The sequence below is a fragment of the Thermobia domestica genome, chromosome 9 (assembly GCF_964235325.1).
Source record: "Thermobia domestica chromosome 9, izTheDome1.hap1.1, whole genome shotgun sequence".
NCBI classification, from domain to species: domain Eukaryota; kingdom Metazoa; phylum Arthropoda; class Insecta; order Zygentoma; family Lepismatidae; genus Thermobia; species Thermobia domestica.
In genome coordinates, this window is record NC_137462.1 from 156,185,704 (window position 1) to 156,207,436 (window position 21,733).

At 35.3% G+C, this 21,733-nt stretch overlaps 2 protein-coding genes across 4 annotated transcripts in view; one reads left to right on the top strand and one right to left on the bottom strand.

Moving 5' to 3' along the window:
* The window catches only part of LOC145695120 (cytochrome c oxidase assembly factor 6 homolog), a 250,445-nt gene extending 250,296 nt beyond the window's left edge, over positions 1 to 149 (bottom strand). Inside the window, exon 1 of one of the 3 annotated variants that reach the window (XM_081772038.1) lies at positions 13 to 149. The gene's annotated coding sequence lies outside the window, so the exon portion shown is untranslated. The remainder of the gene's footprint in view (positions 1 to 12) is intronic. The other 2 variants (XM_081772040.1, XM_081772041.1) reach the window with 2 other exon arrangements.
* A 146-nt stretch (positions 150 to 295) lies between these two features.
* LOC145695118 (uncharacterized) lies at positions 296 to 16,973 on the top strand. The gene is made up of 4 exons (XM_081772036.1): positions 296 to 1,203; positions 5,739 to 5,862; positions 9,687 to 9,742; positions 15,266 to 16,973. The coding sequence occupies exons 1-4, from the start codon at positions 472 to 474 to the stop codon at positions 15,401 to 15,403; spliced, it is 1,050 nt and encodes a 349-aa protein (XP_081628162.1). The 5' UTR covers positions 296 to 471; the 3' UTR covers positions 15,404 to 16,973.
* The last annotated feature ends 4,760 nt before the right edge of the window (positions 16,974 to 21,733 follow it).

Consider the following 21,733-nt stretch of genomic DNA (forward strand, 5'->3'; position numbering starts at 1 on the left):
AGTACTTCGTACCTTATAAACAAATGCCTTTCGATCCTCCTTTACGCTCCTCCAGCCATGAAAACCGGAAGTTAGATCTGAGAAACTAATATAATCAATGTAGAATACTATAAATCAAATATGTTCCGAAAACGAGACATAAATTAAAGACGCTAAATATATTGTAACAATAATTAAAATAATATTTTAATAAAAGAGTATCATTAGTTAATATTATAGTCAAGTTATAGTTTCTTTTAGAATCAAGATATATTATCTCACATTGTCCCGTCCCATAGTCCTTTGCGGTTGAAAAAAAAATTAGTATGGATGCATGCTATGGTGGGATAAATTTTGTATATATTTGAACTTTAGAAACTGTGCTCTAGCCAAAAATAGTCGCTATGAATGCGTATATAGTGTGAGAAAAATTGTAATCCTAGAGGTGCGTGGACTGTAGGGATCTATTAGAAAATTGTAAATCAGAACAGAATGGACGACGATGTTCAAATCGGAGAACCAGAAAGGCCTGTTGCACCATTGGAATCAGAAACTCAGTTTAAGCCTAGTAGTTCAGTGGTTAGCTGTGTTCACGAGAAAAACGAAGAGGAAATACCGGGTGGATGTTGCAACTCAGGAATAATGCCATCGGACAAGATCTGTTCGCCGGATGCAAATGATAAAATGAGTTCCGTTTCTCAAGTTTCTGTTCAGTTACGAGAAAGGCTCTGTCTGAAAAGTAACTCTGGTGTTAATGGATTGGTCAATGGTTTAGGTGTTGGTGTGGAAGTACCTCATATAACCGATTGTTCTATTAAGACAAATGTATCAAGCAAAGCTAATAAGTCGGAAATAATAGCTGATGCGTCTAGTCACTGTGGAAAGTGTGAAAAGACTTGGACAGAAAGTGAGAAAGGCACGGTCGGTAGTGAATCTATAACTTCCTTGCAAAAACACTCGATTGAAAGAGCGAGTGACGAAAGCAAAACGATAAAGTCAACAGATGCGAATGAAGTGCAAATAAATGTGAATCCATCATTGACAGAAACAGGTGAATGTGTCAATCGAAGTGCGGCGAAAGACAGTGAAATCAAGTATGTGTCATACGATTCAGAGCTCCAAATGCCAGATATTATGAGACTAATTCAAAAAGATCTTTCAGAACCATATTCCATATACACCTATAGGTATTTTATACACAATTGGCCGAAATTATGTTTCTTGGTAAGTATATTAAAATGAAACTTTACCTTGAGAGAAAGGTCCACTTCACGTCTTTGTCTTGCTCGCACAGAAGGAATGTGCTTATGGTTTGTGCATTTGTGCACTGATCTTTTTTCCCTATATGATCGACACAAAATACTATAAATTAATAAACAGTTCAGTTTCGTACTGTCATTGGCATTTTTGTGTATGGCAGTGATCAGCCTTGCACTTAAAAGCGATCTATCTCACAATGTTCAAATTTACGAAAAGTATTAAATATTTTAAATTATATTTGCAGTTAAACAATTTTAGTAAAGTTGTGCCTTTTCCATGTTTTCATCTGGTATCTCTATCTTAAACCTAAAGTTCAAATGGCTTGTCGGAAAGGAGCAGCCTACCATCATGTTGTGTAGCCTTCTGCTTCATGGAAATCACAACAAATTTAAATTATTTTACTTTGTGAAAGTATTCGCGTTAAGTCAATGTTATGACAGGATGATGACATAAGTAAAACTATATAAGCTGTTAAATTAATTATGTACCATATGTGTATGGTAGATTGGTGTAAGTTTCGAATTACTATTAAAAGCAGTTTTATGTTAGGAGACTGCTTTGGCTCAGTGGTAGAGCACTCATATCTGATGTATGGGTTTCTGGTTCGATCCTAGACTGCGCCAAATGGAATTTGTGGGATTCAAACACCTTGTGCATGGATTTTTTCCATTCTACCATTATCATCCATCTAATCATCACCGTCTCGCATAGCATCGGAACATAATTATGGGACGTTCAACTAACAACGTAATTACGTTAATATACGTTCTAGTTTTCTAAATCAGTTTTGATGTTAAACAGTGAACCAACCTGATTCTGCTGTAAGGGTTGATGATAATGAGTAGGTTATATAAGGTATGGTACAATTACTACTTTAGTCTGTATAATATGTTCATTTGAGATCCATGAATGTGTATCTTTAAGATAAATAATTAAATTCACTATGTTTTTGTTTTATGATAGCTGTGTATGACCATAGATGCTTTTACCCGAAGTATTACAGTCCCTGGTAGCATCTTTATTGCAAAAAGTTTCTGCTTGCAACTATAGGTAGTATATTCTGATATATAGGCTTGAAAGAAGAGCTCCAAAAAGATTAAGGTTATCTATGTATATATATTTTCAGTACATTTTCCAGTGTCTTTCTTTTTAGTATTCAATGGCGAGCCACTCCATGTCAAATCAATGCACAGTTTTGAATCGATCCTTACAGATTGAAGTGATATTTTATATACTAACTGTTGTCATCAGTGTCTGAAACAAGCGGAAAGTTTTAGGCGATTTGTAGATCGGTTTCGGAATTACAGGCTTTAAAGTTATCGCAGTTAACGTAAATCACATAACTGACATTAGTTTAATTGATCTAAAGGACCTAGGGCGTTGGTTACAGGTTTCAGTTTAAAGCTAATGTTTTATTTATTTATTTTTTTCCGAAACGTTTATCATGAAACAATATTCATACTATAATGAGTGTAACCCCAAAATTTTATTGTGAAATTAGCATGCGATCATGTGTTACAAGTGTTCCCACGTGTAAATGTTAAGTAGAAAATCGCGTTAATTTAGGTTCTCCAGAAAGTAAAGATCACATGACAGAAATAAGAATACCGGTATATTAACATTAGGATATATTAATAACAAACCACAGTGTCAAAATAGAATATTGGCCAGATTTCTGTCCATATTTGGAAGTTCAAGTCTTCTCTGGATATTGCTTACAACTTAATTTGGAGTGAACTTGGAAGGCAATTTCGATTGTCACTGTACACCTTTTTCAGTCAACGTGTATAGTAGGCCTGTTGGGATCACAGGGTTCATCTTACACTGTACATGCACTGTTAGAATCCAAAAGAACATCTAGCTTCCTATGATATGCAAAAGATGGAGATGGGCCAGCTGAATAGGGAAACGTCACTTTCGCTTCATCTCTCCCCAGAACATACGCCAACCACCGCTCCTTGTTAAAAGATTGCAGTTATGTAAACACTTATGTCCGCCAGTGGCAGCTTATCGAATTTTGTGTCTATCCCAATAAACTCTGACAATACGAAAATACCTCAACAGAAAGTTTGAGAGTATCTGAAGCTGCGGGATTGAACGCCTGAAATTCCTGTTTCGGGAATTGTTTGTGCTTCGTTAAACCGATGTTATAAGAATTTTGCTGGCCCGGGGGACTTTTCTTGACTGACAAATGTAAAATACACTTGATTAAAGTTTCACGCTGCCAGGGTGAAGACTTGTACTATCAATGGATCCTGCAGACTTGCTTGGGCTGCCAAGCTCTTGATTGTGCTACCAACTCTATTACAAGGCCCATTTCCATGAGCTTTTGCAGCAAAATGCCATTTAGCCACTATGCCAAAATCAGCTTTATGAAAATAAGTTTAAAAGGTTCTTTTTGTTTTTGCAGTGTGCACTAGATCCATCAGAATAGTACTTAGTGTATTTTTTTCAGTCAACTGTTTTCTCGAAAAGACAATAAATTCTGCTGGAAGCAGTATACAACCATTGTGTTCGAGACACTAAAATTACACTATAACTGGCATGCTCTTTGTTTTCTTTTTATAGTACACTACAAACAGGGATGACGCTAATACTTTCTTGAAAATTTTCAAAATGTGCTTTTTTAGAAAATCAAATACAAGATTTGGAATTTTACGGAAAAAAAAGTATTTTTTGAAAGAAATTCCGTAGTGTTATATGCTGTCTGAAAGCTCTTTCCTTAAGCTTTAAAATGACACCTTAACCAACATTCTAGGTCCTGTAAATCAGTCCCAAATACCAATCGTATAAATGTCACACACGCAATTTTGAGAGCTTCAGGGGCCTGTAATTTCGAAACCATTCATGTATCATTCTGAAATATCAGTGTGAATAACTTTCTAGTGGTACCAATAACTGTACCAAGTTTTCATCAAAATTCAGCAGTTTAAGGGTGTTGATTTGGCATGGAATGGGTCATGTGGAATTTTCGGTGGTCGGACTCCCACCCTTATGCGAATATTCTTATAAACATGTATTAAGGGTTTATTTGCGGTAAAGTTCATAGCACATTGCAAAAGGTTTTTTTTTTTTTTTTTTTTTTTTTTTTTTTTTTTTTTTTTTTTTTTTTTTGTCGTCACTCTGACATGATTGAACATATGAAATTTACCTTTTGAAGATGCAAAACTTTTATATTGTTGGTACATTGTCAAAATAAAAGTGTCATCAAATGTTTTTATGGATTTAAATTGTTATAATTCGATTGATTTAATATCGACTAAAGATTAGAATGAGATTTAAAATCGACTTTTTTAAAAGTACGATCATGTTGCGTTTGTAAATAGCTATGCACCAAATTCGCTTACCGCAAACCTTATCGAGATACTTGATACAGATTTTAAAAAAAATAATTGTATCTTTTAAATTGAATGCGGTTCAACAAACCCGTATGAAATTGAACCTGTTAAGTCGTCTTGGGTATATAAGCCGACCTTGTGTATTAATGCGTTATTAATACTTTGCAGATTTATATTAAAATGTAGTTTGTGTGTGTTTGGTCTATTAACCCATGCATTTTTCAAGTGCATATTATTAAAACATAGATATAGATGGCAGATTTTGTATACCCGAGAAGACCACAAAGTTTCAGTGAATCATGTCTACAAGAAGTTCGTTGTGGTACATTTGATTTACAGAATGTGAATAAATTCTTTTAGGGACACCGTAGTCTAGTGGTTAGAGTGTTGGATTCGTGTCCGCGTTGTTTCAGGTTTGATTCCCGGCCGGTACTTCCCCAGTGAGGCAAAACGGGAGAATAAAGACGTGATGGCCATTACGTCCAGAAAGCTCCCGATACGCCGCGTTCATCGCTAGGCTGAACGTAGTTCCACCAGTCATTAACAGATGGCATGGAGCGGCTCAGGTCCACAAATCGAGCCGTTACGCCAAAGTGGTTTGGTTTTAAATACATTCTTTAAATTTGTATCAAAGATCTAAGTAAAATCCATAGAGGGCAACAGTATGTTGTCGAAATAATTACAATATATAAAAGCAAAGCAAAAAAAAAAAATAAATAAATAAAAATAAATAAATAAATAAAATAAATAAACGGAGGCTTTTTTTTTTTAAACAATGGAATATACCCAGTTGCGAACGAGTACATTCTCTGTGTGATCTATTTGATCTATAGATTGGAGCAAACATGAATCCAATCTCCTATATGCTAGAAAAGTGTCTCTCTCCAAGTCGCAATTGTCAGATTTTCATGAGTTTCCAGCATATTTCCCTGCTCGTAGATTTTATTATTCATAAGTTTCTGTTATTTTTACACATTTGAAAAATGATAAGTATTTAAAAAATTAACTGCCTTAAGAATTTTTGAAAGAAGAAGAAAACGTTTGCGTTTGTTGCATTCACTTCCCACTGCAAGGCTTTTTAAATAAGACTAAACATATTAGCTGCTACTTCTTTTAGAACCTTCGTGTTTATTAACTGCAGTGTATTTTTTTTTTTTACAGGCTATGAATGGAGATAACTGTGTTGGTGCTATAGTGTGTAAGTTGGATGTACATAGAAAAGTAGTGAAGAGGGGCTATATTGCTATGTTGGCTGTTGATGAAAAATATAGGAAAAGAAAAATAGGTAGGTATCCATAATCAATAGTGTTGAATAATTGCAATTTACTCGTGACTTTTCCAGCATAATTCACAAATATCTTGTTTGTTATTGCGGTGTAGAAGATGATGAAACTTTTTTTTTTTTTTAACTGTTCTTTCATATTTACCAGAAGACGGGTAAAAATAACCTGAAAAACAAGTTGTTAGTTTATATATACAGGGTTATTATTACAAATGATTCATCGGGTTTTGTATGAATGTATTTCACAAAGTATTAATTACATACAAAATAATGATTGGTACATCATTTGAAAAAACACATTTTCAAGTTTCTTACAATCATTACAAATGTTCTATGTGCGCTCCTTGTGTTACACGATACACATCTATGCGGTAGTCAAGCTCAGCCCATACGCGTTCGAGCATGTTCCTGTCAATGTTCGCTAGCGCAGCAGTGATGCGATCCTTGAGTTAAGCCAATGTTGTCGGCAAAGGTGGTGCGTACATTGTCTTTCACATATCCCCACAGAAAAAAAAAAATCACAAACTGTAAGATCGGGAGGCTTGGCAGATGGTGATGACGGATTCTGTCTTCACATATTCCATCACACAAAATGCTTTTTGTTGATTATTCGCCATTTTGCAAATTTATCACCCTGCCACCTGGTGAGTCACAACGGAACCTGTAATGACATAAAGAAAACTTTAAAGTATGCTCTTTCGATTGGTTATTAGTACAAATAGGTGGACACTTAATATTTGAAGTTATAAGACTTCAAAACCTGGTGAATCATTTGTAATAACCCTGTACTTTATAAAGTTCACTTTTGGGTCATATATAAAATAGGAAGTAGATAATATATATATATATAATCTGTTTTCGTCATTTGATTTGATAGTGGAATAGATGTACTTACTATTGAAGTCCTATACTCTAAAATGTGGTAACCCAACATCTGTGAAATATCTCTCTCTTACTTCGATTAGAATTCAGAGCTAACGTTTCTGAGAGTTTAGATTTTGAATAGGATATTACATCATCGTCTACAGAACTCAGAGTAAAGAAATTACGACTCCAATTAAAAGTAAGTAGAACTCTTTTAAATGACAACGACTCATACTAAATAAGAAGATTAGTTTTATTTGTTCCTCATACATGATACTGATTACTCAAGTCAATCTCCATTACCTTTAAGTAAAACAGACACAGACTTCAACAGAACACATCGTCTAACACAATACAATATTGTAATGTTATATAGTTTGTTTAAGCTCAGGGTCGATTGCATTTATTTGCGTCACAGATTTGACGTACCAGTCTGATGATTACTGTAGAAAGAATACATCTTCCGAAGTATTACCACTTTTATGCAGCCTCGTTGGATTTAAGGAAAAGAGAACGATATGTGGCACAACTTCTGGTGGATGCATCAGAAAGCTGGTGGGCCATGGAATGAAGTTCATTGTGGTTGAAACAATCAAATATCGTATTGATAAAAATAAAAATCTGACATCAGAGTGAAAAGAGATGAGTAATAGCAATGAAGACGGAAAAGAATACAGGTTTAGTCAATAACTTACCTAAAAGAAAGTTATAATTGGATATGCGAAAGGAATGTCTAGATGGTCCAAGTCGATGCGCGTCCTCCAGGCCTGAAGAACAACTCGAAAAATCTGTGGTAGAGCATTGTCACGATAGAAAATGACACTTTTTCTCCAATTTTTCGTGTCTTTTAGGCAGTAGTATCTCGCAGTTGACTGGTTAAATTTGCGTAATCCTACTGCAGAAATCAGTAAGAATGGATACTTTTTGCATCCCAGAAATTGCTTACATCACCTTCCCAGTGGAAGCATGCACTTTGAATTTCGTTAGGGGTGGAGATGACTGATGTTTCCACTACTTCGCGTGCTGCTTTCTTCTGGATCAAAATGATGGACCTAGATTTCGTCATGTCACAAACGCTACGAAGTCTTCGCTATTATATTTCATCTGTAGTGCTCTGGCGGCGGCTACGCTTGAATAGCACTGCTGTGTTGCTTCCTCCCCGGTGTTTGCGATATTTCTTCGTGATCTTCCTCGATAAATTTCTTCGGAACTCTGATTGCGCGTTGTGTCGTCTTAACCTCGTCATATGCGTCTCTTATTCGTTCACTATCTGAAAAGAGAAAAGTACGTACAGGTGTGAAGAATACGTAAAGTATTATAAAACATACGTTCACTATAATTCAGACATTTTATTCTTTTATAGGGGGGCGCGGTGGCTCAGTGGTAGAGCGTTCACCTCTGGTGCTTGGGGTCCCGGGTTCGATCCCAGCCCCCGCCAAGTGAACTTTGTGGTGGACGAACACCGTGCTCGTGGGTTTTCTCGGGGTACTCCCGTTTCCTCCCACTTCATTCCACCATTTCACTCATCTCTCATCATCACCGTCTCCTTTAGCCTAACCGGCATGATCGTGGGACGTAAAACTCAAAGATTTCATTTCATTTTTTTTTTTTTTTTTTTTTTTTTATTCTTTTATAGATAGGCTCACTACTTGTCAGCTCGCTGTTGTATTTTCAGATAAACTTCTCTCTATCTACCAACCTAAAACATCTTTTATCCTTACGTATTTTATTTACCCGGAAGATAAACTCAAGAAGAGTTCGAAATTTGTATTACAAAATGAACCAGTTTTTTAAAAGTAAAAGTTCTGGTACGTAAAAAAGCGCTGATAGAGATTTTCATTTGATTCATATTTGACATCTAGTACTAAAGGTAGGTGACGTTTTCAGTCATACCTAGGATTCAAAAATGAAAGGATGCACGTTGGGCTCAAAAAGTATAGTTCATGGAAAAGAATTCAATATAAAGTCATCGTTATGCACAGTTGCTCAAGGCGATATTTTTATTATATTATCAAATGGAAGGAACAACTGATTTTTAACACCAATTCCTCTATAGGTGTGAATTCAAAGGTACACAACTTTATTTCATTTGGAATTTGAGAATTATATTTAAAGAAACTGGATGCAAGTAGAAATTATGTTATTTCAAATTTCATAGAAAGAAATTGGGCTATTATTCCAGCAGTTTTAGTCTACTACTTTTGTGTGTGCGTGCCTTACCAAGATGGGATAGTTTTAGAACTAGTTGGGTTGGGTTCCAATTTTGAGTTGCGTTCCAGCACAGTATTAGTAATAAAACTAAAATGAAAGTCTAAAACAAATTGCGTTTCCTCTCTTTTTTTCTTTCCTTTCTTTCTTTCTTACTCGATTAAGTTACTGCTTAATAGTAGTAGAAAATCCCGCCAAGTAGACTTTGTTATGACATCGGTTTTCTCGGGGTTTTGCTATTTCCCCCCGCCTTCGACATTTCACTTTTTCAACGTCTCCTTTAACCTCGGTGCATATTCGTAGCACTATTAGAAAAGAATATAGCTTTTCATATAGAAATTAAACAGAAATTAGAATATAGATAGATAGATAGATAGATAGATAGATAGATATATTGTTATAATTTGCGAGGAGTTTTTAATGCAGAAATATCTAGGTTTTTGTTTGGAACAAAAATCATAAGTATGGTTAAGTCTTGAGTAATTCAAAGGTGATTTTCTCGTTCTCATGTAAGATCGTTTTCTTTTCTTTTCCTTTTTTTTTAAATTCCAATATGCAGCATCGATAAATGAAATTAGATGTGGTTATATTTGAATTAGTAGGTGAATTATTATTATTTGCCAGGTTGTTTCAAATAGATAAAAGAATTTTAATCAGGGATTGGAGGTAAGTGTTCTGTATGAGTATTTTTGTAATTATTATTTTCCTTTTTATTACTTAGTTGTGCATATACATTCTTCCATATTTCGTTACAGGATCCAATCTTGTTCTTAAAGCCATTCGAGCAATGGTAGCTGATGATGCAGATGAAGTGAGTATAAAATTCTTTACAAATAATTAAAATTTTGAGAATTGTTGAAACAATTAGGATTTACAGCATTTTCGAATTTATAAAATATCCATAAAGAGGGAATTATTTATATTTTCAACAAAATTGCTAGGTTGACATGATGTTTCTAAAACAGTTAATTTCAGAAGAAATACCATCCATTTAGTCCTTTAGCACCGTGTTAACCAATAAAATCGTGGTTTACACATTTTTAGGACAAGATAACAAATGGTGAAATGTGTTCAATGTAAAGACAACGAATCTGCTAAACAGAAAGGGACCAAAATGCGATGGTATAAAATTAATTTAAACCAGACTTAAACATTGAGAGACATGTCAGAAATGCTTGGCATGAATGGTCTCAGTAATACAGCACTTACATGTCGTACGCAGGATTTCAGATTTTATTCCAGTCTGCAATTTGGTGGGCATCTTGCCCATGGATTCTTTCATTTCCTTGCGCTTTCTCATTCTACCAAATGTTTAATCATCAGTACTATCCTTTAATTTACAGGGTTTAATTATAGAATGTTCGTAATTTATGCGCAGGAAAGCCAACTATAAAAATAAATCAATAAAATTGCTTTAATCTTGTCCGTATTCCAATGCGTTGTAGTAAACTTTTAGCTAAATATTTCGAGTTTTCCTGTATTCATTATCAGAACGAAGTCCTAAAAGTTTGAAAATAATAAGTACGACAGGAACATACTGTAGATACAAATAAACTTAAAAGACACTCTCCTTGCTTTTCTCTATTTTGTTATAAATTCGTTCGAAATACTTGTCGAATTTTCACTGATTTTTGTGAGCATTGTTAAGTCAGGTAAGAAGAAAGGGTTTAGTAAGGAGATAAGATTGGATGTATAGGAATTAATTACACAAGTAGTAACTACATGCATTAACACCTATTACTTCTAAATATGAAGACCTTTGAATCTTCAGTGTGGATTTACATAAGACTCTTGTCTGGAAGTTAAAGGGCACGCGGATATGGTAAGTGACACACGAATGAAGATGGGGTCCAATGTCGACCTGTAGAATCGGACATATAGGAGAAATACTGAAGGACAAGAGTGAAGATCAAATGACACACAAACACAACAAATCGCGACTGCAAGACATTTACTTTTGTCCTGTTGATTTTGACACAGTCCGATGGATTTTTAACAAAATGTGTGTTCCTATGCTGTGGATGAGGCCATCTAGCAGCTCTTGTGGCAATTCATGCTCTCTTGTACAGCGTGGGACACTTCTAAATGGTACAGCCATATGGAGATTTACGGCTAAGGTGTACCATTTAGAAGTGTCCCCCGCTGTACAAACACTCGCTGGAGGTCATCAAGAGACCAGGTGGCAATTGCGGGGTTCAGTCCGTCGTCCAAGTTCATCTCCGCTATGTTCAATCGGACTAAGATCCGGGGAGTATAGTGCCACTCCAGTCATGTAATATTCTTGTGTTCCAAATATTCCTCCACCATCTGCTTCTGTGTGGTTGGACATTATTGTCCATTAGACGAAACCTAGAGCCATGCGAATAAAGGAAAAGTCGCACATATTGTTGCAGGATAATGTCCAGTAGGTCGTACCCGACATAGTATCCTGCATGAACATACATAGTGGTGTCCATACCCCTTACATGATGCACCCCCAGATCATAACCTCGATACTGGCATAACGATCTCGTTCCACAGAATTAGCGACATCATAACGTGTCAGTACAGACGTCGAGAATCTCTCTCTAGACTAAACGGGAAAAGAGTACCCAACTCCCCTTTTCTTGAGTTCACTTACTGTGACTACACAGAGTTCCCACCGACGGGATAACCTGGAAAAGTCCGGGAATTTTAAGTACAGACTTTTACTTCTCACAAGTCATTTTTCTTTTTGTCCTACCCGGCTATTTGGTAGAAGATATTTATATACGTAAATAAATTAGTTTGTTTTGCAAAACTTATCTACTGACATACACACTATATACATCTACATAATAGTGGATAAACAACCCCGTTCGGGAAAAAGTTTTTTCTGTATTGTGTATACACCTGAAAATTTGTAAATCGCAACCTGGATAAGTCATGGAATTCGTGTTGGCCAAGAAGTGCAATTTTTACATTATATTTGTGCATGTCATATACACAGGATCTTAATCTATTGCGACTCTCACAGCCTTCTGAATAGCCTCCTTAATGTGGAAAGTAAACATCCTTCCATCTAGCAAATCTTCCTGTCAGGCCATGGGTTGTTAGCACAGGGATGTGAGGTAAAATGCTGGGTTCCGAGCTATGTTGGTATAACTGGTAATAAAGAGGCATACGGTGCAGCGAAAATTGCTGCCTATGAAGGAAGAGAGCTTCATCTCGCCATACTCAGGACAGATCTATGTTCGCTGTTCAGTGCTAAGTTACATCAGCGCCGGAAGCTCGAATCGAATCACCCTCTCAACAATAAATTAAATGTACTCAAACCTGCTTTTGCTTTCTTGACCACTAGCTCAAGATGATCTCAACAGGAGCAACAAATTCGAACTCAATTTAGCGTTGGACATTCACACTTAATGCATGGATTTGTACCATTTAAATACACATGCACGAAATAAACAATTGTCCCCACATATTTGCTACAATATGTAAAATGTTTTCGTGGCAGTTTTACCCGGGCGCGCACAAAACTTGTGGAGTTTTATAATTCCATGTTGAAATAATGACGGACCTTCACGGCACGTGCCCATACTCAATAGCAGCATACGTGGCAATATCGTTTAAAGTCAACGAGCTTGGCAATATCCCTCACTTGTTCGCATCACAGAACACTTACCAAATGTTGTTCCCTATGAATAAATAATAATAATAATAATAATAATAATAATAATAATAATAATAAAGATTTGATTTCAAATACCAAACTATGCATTTCCCGTTCATATTTTAGATTTTCACCAGTAATGCTACCTAGATATTTAAGACAATCTTTTTCTTTACACACACCAAGGTTATGAAGGATGGGACCTTCTATTAACGTAGGCTTAGAACCACAACCGGAGCTTGAATCCTGTGTAGTTGACGAGTGCACAAGGTCATCATGCTGATCGCCCCTCGCTGTAAATCTTCCCCGCTACACTATCTCGCCTTCAAGAGAGCTGGATTACAGAACCACGCCCCGTCCCTGACTCTGTTCCGTTTAAGATTATGTTGTTAGAGCATGATTGGATAGTAAAATTCAAATATAGATGAAGTAAAATGCTTAGGCGTAACTTGTTATAATAAACAACTACTAAATCGTAGTAACTATTATAACTCAATCTCTTATTGTATTATTCATTCAGTTACTAGCACATAACATCGCTAGTATTACAGAACTATTGATGTTACAATTATTCCGTATTGTAAAATTCTTGAAACCTAGTATCATAACTTACTTAGCCATTGCATTCCAATTTGTGGTAAACTACAAGTGAACACAATACTTCATCTGTATATCGACATACTTGGCGTTAAACTTAAGTTAATCATTGCCAACCCTAAGTGACCTGACCCTTCAGATACCCAGCAGAATATATCGTGTGGAAAGTTAAAAATCTTAAAATTTTCTGATTTCCATTTATTTTATATCCTCATTCATATATTTTCTTTGTTCTGATTCACTATCTCTTCACGTTTGTTTCTATAGTATACTTCCCTGACTTGTTGACTTCCATTCGTAATTCATTATTCAGTTTCATATGCAACTTAACACACACAAACACCCTACCCTTCTGAATACTATTCTGAAATGAAATTACATTTTCAGTTGAACAAACAAACAAACAAACAAACAAAAAAAAACCTATAATTACGGAGAATTGATAGAATAATATTGGAGAATCGGGAGAACTTCGAGAAAATTCAATTAAGATCTTCTACAAGGTTATATAATTGGGATCGAACCAAGGACCACTCACAAGAGGTAAGTGCTTTACTAATGGATTGAATTCAGTTTAAAACTGTATAGGCCTGACATTTCTTCTAACACGAAGTATATCAAAATTTCCTGTTTCTGTAAATGTTGATTTCAAATTACTCTTACTCTCCCTTATCTTTTGGTATCTGTCTTAACGCAATTCCTAGTTATTTGAGCTTTCAGCATGAAATGGTCTGACCTAGACATTTTGTCTGACTAAATACTGATATCGAAGTACACTTTTTTTTTTCTTTTTAAATTCATACGTGAATAGGAATGGTTAATGAGAGAACTTTATAAATGAGGTGACTAAATAAAATGGAAAAGAGAAAAGCCAATAAATACTGTCTGAAATACAGAGATTGTTTCCAGTCTATAACGACGATTTCGAGATGTACCTACCTCAGGGAATTCCATGACGCCACCATCGATTATCTATTTGGTGGCACGGTATCGAAGTTTCCATTGGTTGGAGGGTTCCATACAGTGTAGACATGTTTAGTCGCAACCACTTCTCTTCAGAGACTGTCCACAAGTGGTCGTCAGTGGTGTAGTTTCCCCAGTGCGATGACTTGTTTGAGAAGATCAAAGGCACATCGTAAGGCATCCGGAGATTTCACTGGGGTGTGGGAGAAGAGAATGGGATGGATACCAGTTGCTTCTACCATTCGTAGAAGGAAGAAGGCTGTTGAATGAGAATTGGGGTGAAAGCCATGACTTGATTCAGCCATACCCTATTTGCCTCTCTCCCATAGAGACTAGGAATATCATGACGATAAATGCGTATCAAAACGTTAATCGGGTAATAATTGAAATTCATCATGGTATTTTTGACAACATGATATATCTTTAATTTTCCATTGGAACAAACCACCAATGATCATTAATCCCATATCAAAACTTTCCCTACATTCACGATACTATATTTGGAAGTCTTATAGAAAATTCCACATATGCCTTGTCTTGTGTGACAAAGTATTTCCACTTTTCGCCCGTTAAATGATGCTCGTAGAACCGTCGATAATTGATACGACGTTGTGGAATGTATTTGGTTAGAGTTTCTGAACTTCTTCCTTTCAAAACTTTTCCAATCCCAGACCACAATAAATTGTGGTGTGAATTATCTTGCGGGATGTCTCAACAATGTCTAAATACCTCTCTATATACTTGGATTGTTTTCTGTAACAAGAACTTGCACTTTCCGGCTAGTAGCTCGTATATGACTTACAACAGGACTGGTATTGGTTTGTTTCTGCCTTACTCCTTGCCTTTCCTGCTCCTTTTAACGCATGAATTATACTATTTTTCGAAAGGATAAATCCAAATTCCATGCACTTTTTTTGTACAGTAACTATATGACATCGGAAAGCGCCATTACGTGACCGTTGTAGGAGTCAGCTTTCGCTGGCATTTATCAGCACGAATATTCAGCACATGTATCATGGATAAACAGATCTAATGTACATTCTATATTTTCACCCTTACATCGGACTGATATATGTATATAATTATGAAACTATATATCTTTTTTAAAACATTATTTAAATTCTATTTCTTTTATTTCCATAGGTTGTGTTGGAGACTGAAATCACCAACAAGCCGGCGTTACGACTGTATGAGAATTTGGGCTTTGTCCGGGATAAAAGGCTGTTTCGTTATTATTTAAATGGAGTAGATGCATTGAGGTTGAAACTATGGCTCAGATGAAGCCTTTGCTTGTAGGGAACGTTTAAAATTTGTTAGAACAGATATTGTACAGATCTTTTATTAGTTGTGACAGAGTATTTAGAAAGTGTTGTTAGAGAAGAAAAAAAAAAGCTTCATAGAAATTGCTTTATGTGGTTGAGATGTTACTTGTCAGATGCGGGAGTCATTGCGTTAGGTGAGTAAACATAGTCTTGTTTGCTTCCAATGGTGCATGTGGGTATTTCGGCTTTAATGTTGGAAAACATGTACAGTTATTTAAATTGATCATCACAGAGCCGGTGATATATTGCATATATATACGCATAACACAATTGGTTAGGTCTGTGAAGTACTTGTATCGATTATGATGGCCATACATTTTTATTTAATCATGTTTGTAAATATTGTGTTTACAGATTCAAAAATTGTATATTCATAGGTATTTTGTTTAAGTTGTACTTCCTTATTAATAAATCTGATTGTTTCCAGTGTGATAGTGTTAAACCTGTCAGCATTAACATTTGACAATACCTTCTCGATTTCTTGCATACTATCTTGGTCTTAACAGTTATTATTATTCACCTTCAGATACGTACTTAATTAATATTATATTATAACAGATAGCTAAAAAAAAAAAAAGTGTCTCCATTTTGATCAGATTGATATGCCATTGTTATTTATTGCTTTTTCTTGTTTTATAATTAAATCGAATTAATTTCGAAAATTTTCATGACTGAAATTATAATAATTGGGAAGAAATGTACGGTAAATATTTTGCAGTAATAAATAGTAAAAAAGAAGTTGCATTTTCTGCTATTTCACGTATTTGAAATACTATTTTCTGTCAAATGTACGAAGTTTAATGCTATATGTTTGTGAAGAAGTTTGACCTGAAAATGGACTCCTGTGATGATCGTCTGAAACTTTATCATCATTATTATTGCAAATACTGGTTTTTAACAATGTAATACGTGAGAAATATTTCCAGGTATCAAGTCGCCTGACTAGTATTCTGCATTGTTTTAATGATGAGAGTTTTTTTCTGATCTATATATATTATATATACTTTTGATTGAAAAACAAATGTTACGGAGATTATATTGTTTGTTACTTTGATTTTTATTTTAAATTATGTAAAAACAAGATTTTTATATCTATAAAAAAATCATGATGTATTTGGTAATATTTCAGAATGTAATATTTCGCCAAGTGAGTTTTCCTGATTTTGTAAGTGTTGATAGACTTTGTTAAATTCCTTCGTGTTAAATAGCATCCCTCTACAGACAAATGTTCGGCAGAAAACTCAGGAATATAATTAATGAGCTTACAATCCCTTTATCAGTACAGGTTTTCCACAGATATTTTTTTCTTTTTCTTTCTTTCTTTTCATTTAAAGAAATATAAGTTGAAACTCAATTTACTCATAAGGTAATAGTTAACAGGATTTGCCATTTATTATATACTGTAATGTTCATGCAATGTTTGCATGGGAAAAACTGGAATAAAAATACGTATATAAATGTATACATGTATATGTTGGCTTTTGTGTATTTTCAATGTTTTCGTACTGAATGTTCGTGTTTTATCATTACATGCGCTTCAAAATGGTTGTTTATTTTTACTAAGAAACTAGGAATTCCCTGTCACCTTGCTAATTCATGTTTCTGTTTGTCTTGTGCAGCTTCAATAGACGTGTGAGGTTAACCCACCGTAAAATGGTTTACAGTTAATATCGTTCCAACATTAATGAATATTGACGAAGTTGGTTGACAATGGTAGTTGTTTAAGCCAGCATAGAATTTTAAATAAACTATTTTCACGAGATAATTCCTTAGAAATTAGAAAGAGACTTAAGGAAAAGTGCGTAGTTTGAGAGCAAGTTTATGACATATTTTCCTGCATAACAATGTTTATCTAAGAAATTATAAATATGGGGAAATATTTACAAAAGAAGAGAGTAGCGATAGGCCTCTCATTGTGATGAAAACCATTGACTGCAGTTTTAATACATGATGAAAATTAATCATAGTAACATATCACAATTGATTTGTTATTGCATAAAGGAGACAGATGCATGGAAAAGTAAATAAATATTGTCCTTCGCACTATTGTAGAGGCTAGCGCGCGTATTTGGTACACGGGTTTCCAAGTTCGATTCCTGGTGCGAGCCTTGAGAAAATTGAACCCATTACCATCCATCTTAAAATGTAGGTCAACGTATTATACAGGAACGCTGAGCTTCAAGAAACGAAGTGAAAAAAGTCCTGCGGAACCGCGTAATTTTAAGTCACAAATTACAGCTTGTTTGTTGATTATTACAGAGGATGCGAGGGGTTTGATGTGATATATATATATATTTCGACACAGTCCTTCGAAGTTTCTCCAGCTTTGCGACTTCTTCACAAAAATTACTTTATTTGAGGCTTTCAAAATATACTTTACTTCACTTATGACCCCTTATTTATCTCAAATTTTCATCTTGCTAGGAAAGTTTCGATTTCGGAAATATTTGGCAGCCCGAGAGAATTAGATCTGGCGAATAAGCAGAATGTTGAAGGAGTTGAAATCGCAGCACGGCCAGCTTTTGGTGAGCGACACAGCTATTTCTCCGCTCTGAAGGAAGTGAACGCGGCACCAATCTTGCGTGTTATAAAATGTTTACTTCATTATGGAAAATGAAGTGAACATGCTCAGTTGAGATGCTTGTGGCTTCTGCCAATTCTCACACTTTCATTCGTCTGCGGGTAAAACCAAATCTTGGGCATCATCAATAATTTCGAGTGTCACAGCTGATTTTGGGCTTCCAGGACGTGGTACATCTTCAGTACTGGTTCTGCTACGCTTAAATTAATTCACCCAAAGTCGAATAATTTTATAGACATAATGTCACCCAATGTAAGCAAAGTCCTCCCTTGAATTTCCTTCGCTGGTTTCCCTTCGAGAGAGAGAGAGAGAAAAAAAGTATTACACCACGAATTCCACGAAACACTTCCGTTTAAGCAACTGTCAAACAACGAATTACTGTCAGTATGACGTATGCATAAAAAGAAAACTTTATGATTACGTACACAAATGACATTAGCGTACGAACATTCTATTAGTGTACGAACAAATTATTTATTAAACAACCTCTTTGAATTTTCCAATAGGTCCCGGAAATTTAAGCGTCAATCCTGTGTGGGGTTTTCGAAATAACAACCTTTTCGTCATAATAAAGCTTAGTAAAATTCGTAAAACTGATCGTGTGTCGATTGTTGGTATGGAAAAAGAAACTTGTTCGTTGTAGACAACATTCAGCGAATCTCAAGAATGTGAAAATGACCAGAGTATAACAAAATCAAGTTAAAAAATCGTAATGACTATTTCTGTACATAATTCGCATCCTAAAGAACGTATCCCGCCATCCTAAAGGACGTATCGGAGAACCAGTTCCTACCTATGCAACGCCATGTTCAGCGTTGTCTTGAGAAGAATATAGCGCATTTTCAGATATATGTTTAAAAAAGACATGTTCAAGCGCTTAAATGAAAATATCAATCTCAATCAGATATGCGACCACTTGCACGAAAGTGTGGCTTTTCAAGATCACTGCTATCTTGTGCAACCAGTAAACAGCATTAGACAAAGAGTTTTTCGACAGTAATGTGGCGGGAAGAAGCTAGATATTGCTTCACTACATCGATCTTGTGAAATGGTGTCTTGAATTCAAATCTTTGGCACATGTTCAAACTAGGTTCAAGAGGACACCCTGTGTTTATTATGCAACTCATACCAAGACTGGCGTTTGGTGAAGTAATTTTAATCAACTGATCGTAGGTAAGCCTAGAAAAGGAGATCGGAAGCTCTAGGAGATATTCGAAGAGCACTAATGAACAGCCCTCATAAAAATACATACGTCATTTTTCTGTAGAATCTAGATACTCAGACTAGTCTGGCTAATTTAACGGCAAGAAGTGTCAATATATCCGGTAAAATCCATATGCAATAGATTAATAAGATCAAAGATGGAACCTCGGGCGCTGAATCCATTATCAAAAAGTCATTACTCAATATGTCTTACTGATTTTGTTCTGTGGCGATAAATGTTGAAACCGGAAATAGTTAATTTTAACCATTTCTGGATAAATAGGGCAGTGGTTCTCAAACTTTCCGATAACGCGGACCACATGTTCATTCGGAAAGTAATGTGCAGACCCCCTTGCAATGCTATTTGAAATTTCACACACATACACATATTATATATATATATATATATATATATATATATATATATATATATATATATATATATATTAGAATTACCACTGACAAGAAAAATTTCAATTGGAAAATTTCAAATTTCTATTGAAAAATGCAATAAGTAATTTATTCTAAAGACATGATTTTTTCCTAGTGAACGAAATTTCAATTGAGAATGCAGTAACTTTCAAGACTGATTTTCTTTTTAAGGAAATGCACTTGATAAACAATGTCACTAATGTGAGGAATGAAATTCTTTGTTTTTCCATAATTGCATTGAAATCTGGAATAAGTTCTGTCACCATCAATCTTGGGTCCAATTTCACATTAAGACGATTTCGCGTAAAGTTTTTAATACTGCAAAGAGCAGAAAAGATCTGCTGACATAAGTAAGTGATAGAGAAAGACATCAAATGTTATAGTGCCTTTTTAGATAACTCTTCATACTCACAACGCACACGCAACCAAAAACTACAAAGTTCATTTTCTTTGAAAACTTTTTTCATGAAGTATCGCAGGATACTTCCAATGGCAGTTCTTGTCTGCGTTATAACTCTTCATACTCACAACGCACACGCAACCAAAAACTACAAAGTTCATTTTCTTTGAAAACTTTTTTCATGAAGTATCGCAGGATACTTCCAATGGCAGTTCTTGTCTGCGTTAGAGAGATTCATATCATGTAAACCATGAATTTTTACGTTAGTGAAAGGATTTTCAATCCAACCATTACCAGATTGTGGAACAGGGAAATATTCTCGAAAACTTGTAGCTAATGCTCTCAAGTGTCCTACAAGTGTTTCGTGCACCGATTTTCACCCGAAGAATGAATGAAATCCTTGAGCACTGGAAGTGATGAATAGTTATTTTGTACTCGTACTGCTTACAGCTGCAGTTTCTTAATCTTAAAAATACTTCTTGCATAACAGCTCTGAGTTCCATTTTATTATAATACATTTCAATTTTTAGGCGTCGCGGACCCCCTCCTAGGGGTCCGCGGGCCCATTTTTAGAACCACTGCTGAATAGGGGGTTAAGGGAGAAGATAGAACATACTCTTGGGTAGCTGAACCTACTGCAAAAATCTGATCTCGAGATATCTTAAACAGTTTTTGCACTACGGAAATCGGTAGTAGTAGTAGTAAATTTCAACCATTTTCGGTTTGTTAGTGTGCTGCGGGTTGTGATGGTACGTTCCCTTGACATTCTGAATCGATTACAGAAAATTACTGCTTCTTGTATATTACCTACCTTTTGTCGCTTCATTTTTCTTCTATGGCGATAAATGTTGAAACTGGAAATGGTTAATTTGAACTACTTTCGGTTTGAATAGAAGGTTAACGGAGGAGATAGGATCTATTCTTGGGACGCTGAACAAATTGCAAGAAAAGCGCATGTCGATACCTGTTACCATTTTTGCTTTTTGAAAAACTATTGAAATCGGCAGTACCATTAAATTTGAGCCACGTCTGGTTTTGGTAAAGTATTCGGGATAATCATGGTAAGTTGCCTTGAAACGCCGAATCGTTTGAAAAAAAAAAACGCTTCTCGTTAACTGTTACTGTTTGCGTTTTATGGGGATAAGCATTGAAACCGGCATTGACTAATTTGAACCACTTCAGGTTTCAATGAAGAATAACAGGAGGAGATTGGAACCTATTCTTTGGGTGCTGAATTGATTGTAGAAAACCTCGTCTCGGTATCTCTCACTATTTTAGTCTTATTGATCAAAGTATTCTGTGAGACTTCTGACATGGATAGCATAGTTTAGAAGTCTTAAAATTTATAAAATGAACGGGATAGAATCTATAAAATGTTATCAAACCCATAAATATTTCCACATCTTTTCTTATAAACTAGAAATTTGGGAGCGCAGTTTATGACGTCGTAACTGTTAGACACTCTGTACACTACGAAAGTTACTGAGAACAATTATTAGTTCGTGTAATAGTATTTTGCAGATACTATCTGGCTGCCTTTCTAAATTTTTGATGTTCTTGTCTTTGTTATGCACTAACATTCAAAAATGTGCGAGTAAGCTTATCAAAGACTCTTTAAGGGGATAATGTTTCCTTCAAGACGGGACCCAGTTCCATACAAGAAATGGCATTCT

Excerpts from the sequence above, each read along its gene's own strand:
- LOC145695118 (XM_081772036.1), top strand. The coding sequence starts at position 472 with ATGGACGACGATGTTCAAATCGGAGAACCAGAAAGGCCTGTTGCACCA. Across the intron at positions 5,863-9,686 it reads ATATAGGAAAAGAAAAATAG|GATCCAATCTTGTTCTTAAA; the intron begins GTAGGTATCCAT and ends ATTTCGTTACAG. Across the intron at positions 9,743-15,265 it reads TAGCTGATGATGCAGATGAA|GTTGTGTTGGAGACTGAAAT; the intron begins GTGAGTATAAAA and ends TTATTTCCATAG.